Raw genomic sequence first — 7,891 nt, 5'->3', positions numbered from 1 at the left:
CCAATAAAAACTGCCTAAAACTTCACAGACTAACTACTACCCTATTCCAGGATAAGCTTCTGTGAGCCTCTGACTCAGGAAAGTTTATGGCAGAATAAGTTCTGATAGCCGCTGGACTCCTGTTTAATTTAGGTAAGCAGAACTCGTCAGAGCTCTGGAAAGAAACTGAAAACCGTAGATTAAAATAAGTAAGGTCTGGATTGGGTAGAAGAACAACAACAGCCACCTAACAAATTGTCTGCTATGTGTAGATATGACACAAATAAGCATCTTGATTCTGTGGAGCTGCCGGTGCCATAGCCTACTGAACTAAACAGCTTTCCAGAACGGACAGCCTTTCCTTATTTTGACCCACTCACTGCGCCGTAGTCTTGAGGAAGTACAGTCGTTCGTAACGCAAGGCAATCTGGGAGTTGTAGTTTTCCTTCCTATCCCGTGCAGCAGACGCCTAGTTCTACAGCCCGGCCTGCGAACTACTGCTGGCATTAGGCCGGTGTCCTCCCGTTAAAATGGCGGCTCCCTTGGTCCTGGTGTTACTGGTGGCCGTTACCGTTCGGGCCGTGCTGTACCGATCCAGCCTGGCCGGCCTCATCTCCGAGAGGGTGGAGGTGGCGTCCCCTTTAAATGCTTGGAAGCGAGGTGAAGAACTGTATCCTCCTGGTTGCAAAAACGCAGGTCTTGCTCCGAGGCGTGGGAGTTGGAGAGAAGCAGGTTTCTCGCCTGGCCTCTAAAGGATCTGTCATTCCACCCGGAGGAGCAAGTCCTGGATGGGGTTACTCTTTAGCTTTGCATGTTTGTGTCTTAGTGAGATCTATCTTAGTCTGTCTATCGCCTTTTTCCTGACAGGATTCCTGTGCCTTTAACAACTGCATTATCTGCACAAATAGAGTGTCCAAACTTTTTCCTCTCATGGAAATACACTAAACAGCGCAAAAGCTTTCTTTGTGGGTGCTTTGCCAATTATGCAGGTGTACAAGGCAGAAGAGCCTTGGCAGAAAAAGATGCTGGCTACTCTGATTTCTTGCTGGATAGTTGCTTTCCACTTACTGTGTTGGAAGGGGTTGTGAGTCAGTGGTATCTGCTTTACATGCAGAAGGTCCAAGGTCCAGTGTTCGGTATGTGCACTTAAAAGAAATCAGGTTGTAGGTGATAAGAAAGACCTGAGACCCTAGACAGCCACTGTAAGTCACAGCACATAACACTGACCTTGGTAGCTCAATATGAGGCTGGTGATGTATTTGGAGAAAGAGGGCTTTACAGGAAAAATGCTATAAGAAAGTGACACAGGAATTTAGAGACAGGCAGTAACCAGTTGACCAACATGTAGGGGCTGACAGTTAAAATTAAGGCGATATGAATGATTTGTTACCTTATTTCCTTTATTCTCTCATTCAGTAATCAAGCATAGTACAAAAGCTGCATAAGAAATCCAGAAAACCGTATAATAAAATATAATTACTAAGGCATTATCCCTTACGTATAATATTTGGTTGAAATCAAGTGACTTTCTGGGAGGTTTGGCGTTGGAAATATATCCCTTGAACCTCATTACAGCATACCTTTTGTCTACTTCTGGTCTATGTCCAGCCCAGATGGTATCTGTCATCTGATTGTGCTAACAGCATCATAAACAATCATGGGGCTTTTGATACTGAGATACAAAAGTCTGTAACTGTAGGTCTTTCAAAGTTAATTTGCCAAACACATCTGGCTTTGCTGAAGATATTTTCAAAAATCACTGGCACAATTTAGCTGGGCATCCTTAGGGAACAAAACTTCATATATGAAGAATGGCACAGACCTTTAAATCCATCCTTCATCCCAGCTCACATTTATTTTCTCTCACTGTATTTTGATAGTTCTGGATCAGAAGCTGTCTGATAACACAGGATCCAAAATATTTCGGTTGTGTAAAATCATCTCCATTTTATATATAAAGCTATTCTCACACCTTACATGGTGAATTTAGGTCATGATTTGTGTAAAATCATCTCCATTTTATATATAAAATACCAGGGAGCCCTGACACCTTACATGGTGAATTTAGATCATGATTCTGTCAAAATCATGTACAGTTAGGAACCCTTGTGTCCTAGGTATGTTTTTTGTTCCTTTGTGGTACCGTAAAGTGCTGGAGTGGTGCTGTTATGTGCTGTCATTCAAGGCATTGGAAATAAAATATGTGCATGTAAAATTATCAGAATAACTCATGATTCATGTATAAGAAATTAATTTTGGGGGTTTGTATTTTAAAATAAGGATTAATGGCTATAAATTGCTTTATTGCATCCTTGAAATGTGGGATATGCAGAATGCATGGGCAGAGGAATTTCTTTTGCTTTCAAAGCTAGGGGCTGTAGGTATAAATCTTTAGGCTTCTTTGGGAACCCATTTTCTAAAATTTAGGCTTTTATGCCACTCTGAGTACATGAGGCATTAGATCCATGATTTTCCAGCAGGCAACCAGAGATGCTTTCAGTAAGATACAATTGTGCATGGTTCTTTTTGCACATTACTGTAACTTGTCTTAATTTTGGATACCTTGTGTTGTTTTTTTTCAGTGGTAGAGGGGCTAGCCTTGCTTGACTTGGGTGTGTCTCCGTATTCTGGAGATGTCTTTCATGAAGTAAGTGTACAGTGTTTTGGTTTACTAAATACATGTGATGCTATTATATTCCAAAAAATGCCTTTTTATCATAAAAATTGTAATCACTGTGAAGACAAGAGTACATGAGGCATTAGATCCATGATTTTCCAGCAGGCAACCAGAGATGCTTTCAGTAAGATACAATTGTGCATGGTTCTTTTTGCACATTACTGTAACTTGTCTTAATTTTGGATACCTTGTGTTGTTTTTTTTCAGTGGTAGAGGGGCTAGCCTTGCTTGACTTGGGTGTGTCTCCGTATTCTGGAGATGTCTTTCATGAAGTAAGTGTACAGTGTTTCAGTTTACTAAATACATGTGATGCTGTTATATTTTTAAAAAAAGCCTTTTTATCATAAAAATGGTAATCACCGTGGAGACAGTCTGTTTGCATGTGAGGACATGGGGAAACATGTGGGTGAATTCCCACAGACCCCTCTTTCTCCCCTGTCCAGTTCTGAGCCAGTGTGGTATACTGGTTAAGAGCGCTAGTTTAGTATCGAGAAGACCCAGGTTTAGATTCTCACTGGTGCCGTGGAAGCTCGCTGGGTGACCTTGGTCCAGTCACACTATCTCAGCCTAACCTATCTCACAGGGTTGTTGTGAGGATAAAATGGAGGCGAGGAGAAGGATATAAGGCACTTTTGGTCCCCACTGGGGAGACAGGCAGGGTGCAAATGAATTAAATAAAATATTTATTAAAATAATAAACAAACGAACAGCATAACAGAGCAATCTCAGGCGTGGAAGGTGTGCAAGTATACTTACCATATTCCCATGAAGCTTGCTTTGTGTCCATGCCATGGGCAATTACTCAAGCTTTGAATATCATATAATTTCTACAGTATGGCAAGGGAGAGTTGGATGAATGATTATAGGAAAGGTGTGCTTCTGCTGTCTGAACTGCCATGCAACAAGGAAGGATTATGCCGAGTGTCTTAGAGGGACTGCTTTCAATGTGCATAAATGCTGTGTGTGTTATGTGCCATCAAGTTGCTTCCTGCTTATGGCTACCCTATGAATTAATGACCTTCAGAGCATCCTCTCATTAACATTCTTGCTCAGGTCCTGCAAACTGAAAGCCGTGGCTGCCTTTATTGAGTCAATCCATCGCATGTTGAGTCTTCTCCTACTGCCTTGCTCCAGCATAAGGTTTCTTGAATCAGAGCCCACTTCAGATGCATGAACTATCTGGGGGCGACCCCCTCCCCCATACTTACTGGGCTATCCTGGGGAGATGCTGCATCCTGGTGGGGCTTCTGTCCCTGTAGCTTTGGGCCTTCCTGGAAGGGAGCCAGGGAATCCAGCTGACAGGCCCACAAGTAAGCTGCTGGCCAAACAGCAGGTCTTTGAAGGGCTGCTGCCCGCTCCTCCATTTAAGGCATGGGCATATCCAGCTGTCACCAGAGATGGGAGGGGATGGGTAAAAGGAAGCTAATATGTCCCACCTAAGCCTCTCGTGAGGAGTGGCTCTCCTTGTGAGTAGTCAAGGAGCCCTGACTGAGCCAGTGCACACTTGGGGGCCTCCAGCTGAGGATAGCCCAGTGCTGCCTGCGTAGATGGGGTCTCGGAACAGGTGGGCTCAGTTGGTTAGGCGTGGCCGCACTGCAGCAGACCAGCTGTTGGATGAAGCCCAGCGCAGTGCTGGGGGGACATGGCTGTCATGGAGGGAGGGCACAGGTGGGGGAAGGCAGAACCCCCATCCAGCTGGGTGGACTTGTGGACCCTTTGCAATAACTGCAGTGCCTCAGAGGCCCCTGAGCCAAAGGTTGGGAACCATTGTACTAGAATGAAATGTGTTTAAGGTGCTACAAGACTCCTGTTTATTTTTACGTCCTGTAGTGAGCTAATCATTTTGTGGTCTCAGTGTACTGAGACCTTTTCCCAGCTACCTTTACTGTCTTGGCTGAATATTGTGAATGATACCTGAATGAATGGATATGGACTTACATGTCGATCCATACTTTATGGAAGCCATGAGTGCAGTCTTTTTTGTCATTTCCAGCAAACGGGATTTTAAGAACAAATCTAATGATAAACTGCTTTTACTTGAAAGTAAATTGCCGAGGTCAACTGTTCTTTTATCTCTATTTGTTTTTCTTAGACACCACTAGTGATATACCTCTTTCATTTCCTGATTGATTATGCTGAACTGGTATTTATGGTAAGTGTTGCTTTTGTTTACACTTACAGCAAAATTGCATCTTTTCCAAAGTTCATTCCTTGATTTTGTGAAGTGTGGAGCAGTAAAGTTTCTTGAACAATGTCTTGGCAGGGATGATTTACGTGATGCAGTTTTCAGGCATCTAATAAGTGCTGCGCAGGGTTCTTGTGACTGTTTCTGCCATACAGAATGGCTGCTGTTTGTGTGATTCTCAGGTGGCAAATGGTTTGTGAACCATTTTCATAATGCATTTGAATGTGCATTTGGCTCAAAAATGGCTCAAAAATCAGGAAACACAGAAATCTGAGGCTGCAGTTTTAAGCATATTTACTAGCAAGTAAGTACCACTGAACTTAGTCGGATTTACTACTTTGGCTCACACTGTTTTTGTACACAGAAATATTTGATGGGGAGAAAATGGAATGTTTGGACTTAGTATAGAAAGACACCTGGGCACTGGTAAACAATGCTGCTGCAGTGTAATCAGCAAGGGATTTTGTTTTGACAACTGTGCTATAGTCTTATAGCAACAATAGCCCCCACCCATCTTTATTTATGTGATGTTCTCTTTACATTAATCATATCATGGTGCACATTAAATCTGTTGACATCATCCGTTTTAACAGAATCGCTTTCAGCTATCATGGGGTGCTTGCCAGGAAAAAAAAAACAGGGAGGATTTTTGCAGAGCAAATACATATACCACAGCTGTTTCTAGTATGCATACAACAAGACATCTGCACAGTGGATGACCCCTTGATAATTTATTTAAGCTCAGCTTGTGAGTTGGTGTGTGACTATGATCCAAAGCTTGAAAAGTGCTGCTTGCTGTTCCATGTGTTTTTAGGACTGGAGTTCAGTGCTATTAGTTGAAGTGGTATTTTACCATGATGTTAAGAAGATTTTCAATTGATATGCCTGGCAAGAATTTGGATATTGTATATTAAGAAGACCTACCTATAACTTTCCCCCCAAGTGTCAAAGCATCAGCTACACTTATCATGTTATTAATTAACATGAATCAGCTCTGGATCACAGTTTTTCCAGCTCCTTGAAGTAGGGAGTGACTTGATTAAGATCAGTTTTCCACAGTTTATGTAAAATCTTGTTATCTATTAGATCTATTTAGGAAGCTTTTATGCAGCTTTCCCCCTCTACAAATGCCCCAGGTTGCTCGAAATAAAACTTAAAATACAATAATGACAAAACATTAGTAAAATCCAGAAATACCGGTCCAGTTAGGCAAAAATCAAGCTTTTTCTAAGACCACCTGGGAAAAATACATCTTCAAGATTTTTTCCTCAAAACATTCAGTCTTCTAGGTCTCACAGGAGTTTTACAAAGTGTTGATAATCCACATGTCATGATTTTAACGTCACAGCTCAAAAAATATTATCTGAAGAGATTTCTGGCTGAGCGTGCTTGTACTATGAATCGCTGCTCGTTGGCCCATGGGCTGATTTCACTTTAAAATGTAACCTTTACATTGGCGATACTACACGTTGGATGTGTGTTTTTGAAAAAAACCAGTTTGTGCTGTTTTTCTTTAATCAACTTGTTGGTGATCCCTTCTTTAGATAACAGATATGTTGACTGCTGTAGCCCTCTATTTGGCCGTTCAGGACTACAACAAAGTTCTGGTAAGTAAACAAGCATCCTCTTTGGTTACAATTTTGTTCATGTTGCTGACCGTGCATTTGCTGTGCAATGTCTGCCCCCCCCCCCCCCCCCCCCCCGATCTCTTATAAACTTTTCCCTTCTTTGGCATCTTTATGCTTAAGGTTCTGTTGGCTCCTTCCTGCAGTTGCTCATGTCATGCCTGTGTGCTTCCCCTCTGCATTCTACTGTTTAATGGTTCCATCATAAGGAGATCCTTGCTGGATCAGACCAGTGGTCCATCTAGTCCAGCATCCTGTCTAACACTGTGTCCAACCAGTTCCTCTGCAGGGCCAACAACAGGGCATAGAAGCTGAAGCCTTCCTGGCACTGGGAATCAGAGGTTGACTGCCTCTGAACATGGAGGTTTCCTTTTGTCACCATGGCTAGTGGCCACTGATGATAGATCTGTCCTCCATGAATCTGTCTTTGTCTGTGGCCATAACTACATCCTCTGGCAGCGAAGTCTACATCCTAAGTAGAGTCTGAGTCAGTTGAAGAAGGGTGTAGCTCTGCTTAGGACTGCACTGTTAGTCTTTCACAGGATAATTTTGCACTACTGGGTTGTTGGGGTTTTTTTTTGTACTGTTGAAGGATTTCTTTTGTGCATTGAGCTGCAAGTAGAATTGAAACAGTGGTTCCTCACAGTGTTTAATATTGTATTTCTAATTCTGAACCTGGGCCTTGTGTGGATAGAAAAACCCAGAGAATGGAGAGAATGGAGTCAGTTTCATGCATCAACCAGGTTTGCAGAAGGCCCTCCCCCTTTTGGTTAGACTATTTTACAGGAGCGAGGAACAGCTGCCCTCCACCTCATGAGCCAGGCAGGCAGGGGGGGAGGAGAACACATGGTGGTGGTGGAGAAGGAGCCATAACCAACATCTCCCCCCCCCCCATCACCACTGTTTAACCAGCTGAGCTGGTTGGAGTGGGAGTTGCCACCATCAGTCACGCCCTTTGCTGCTGGTGGGTGGGCAAGAAGGAGGGCGGGGGAGTGGAATCGCTACCATCACTTGAGCCAGTCAGGCAGAGGCTGTGGGTGCTGCAAGTGGGTGTGCAGGCAGGCCATGGAGAATGGAAGCAAACCCAGGCCCCTCCCCCGGTAGCCACACGAAACAGGCAGGTGCTGCTGCTGCTGCAAGTGGGTGGGCTAGCCAGTGAATGGCTGGCCTGGCAAGCAAGTGGGGGAGGATGGGATTCCCCCCTCCCAGTGAGTCTCGAGGATCCCTTGTTTGTTACACTGAATTCCTCATAAAAATCTGCCAGTGCTCATCCCAAGGGCAAGAGCAAACCCTTATGATTAGTTGGGAATAGACCCCCTTTGCCAAAGGTCCCATGATACGCAGCAATTGTTCCTGCAAACATGTTACTTTCCAGTCACTTCTAGAGATGTGACATCCCGGGGGGGGGTGATGGGAAAATTGGGG

At 43.7% G+C, this 7,891-nt stretch overlaps 1 protein-coding gene across 1 annotated transcript in view; it reads left to right on the top strand.

Moving 5' to 3' along the window:
• The first annotated feature begins 503 nt into the window (after positions 1-503).
• The window catches only part of PIGU (phosphatidylinositol glycan anchor biosynthesis class U), a 38,500-nt gene continuing 31,112 nt past the window's right edge, over positions 504-7,891 (top strand). The window contains exons 1-4 of the mRNA XM_015413395.1: positions 504-639; positions 2,562-2,626; positions 4,749-4,808; positions 6,386-6,448. Coding sequence (XP_015268881.1) covers positions 510-639; positions 2,562-2,626; positions 4,749-4,808; positions 6,386-6,448 — 318 coding nt within the window. The 5' untranslated portion in view covers positions 504-509. The remainder of the gene's footprint in view (positions 640-2,561; positions 2,627-4,748; positions 4,809-6,385; positions 6,449-7,891) is intronic.

Source organism: Gekko japonicus, unplaced genomic scaffold (assembly GCF_001447785.1).
Source record: "Gekko japonicus isolate JY-2015 unplaced genomic scaffold, Gekko_japonicus_V1.1 scaffold79, whole genome shotgun sequence".
In the NCBI taxonomy this organism is placed as follows: domain Eukaryota; kingdom Metazoa; phylum Chordata; class Lepidosauria; order Squamata; family Gekkonidae; genus Gekko; species Gekko japonicus.
Note: the sequence above shows the minus strand (reverse complement) of the source record. Positions and strands in the feature narration are given on the sequence as shown.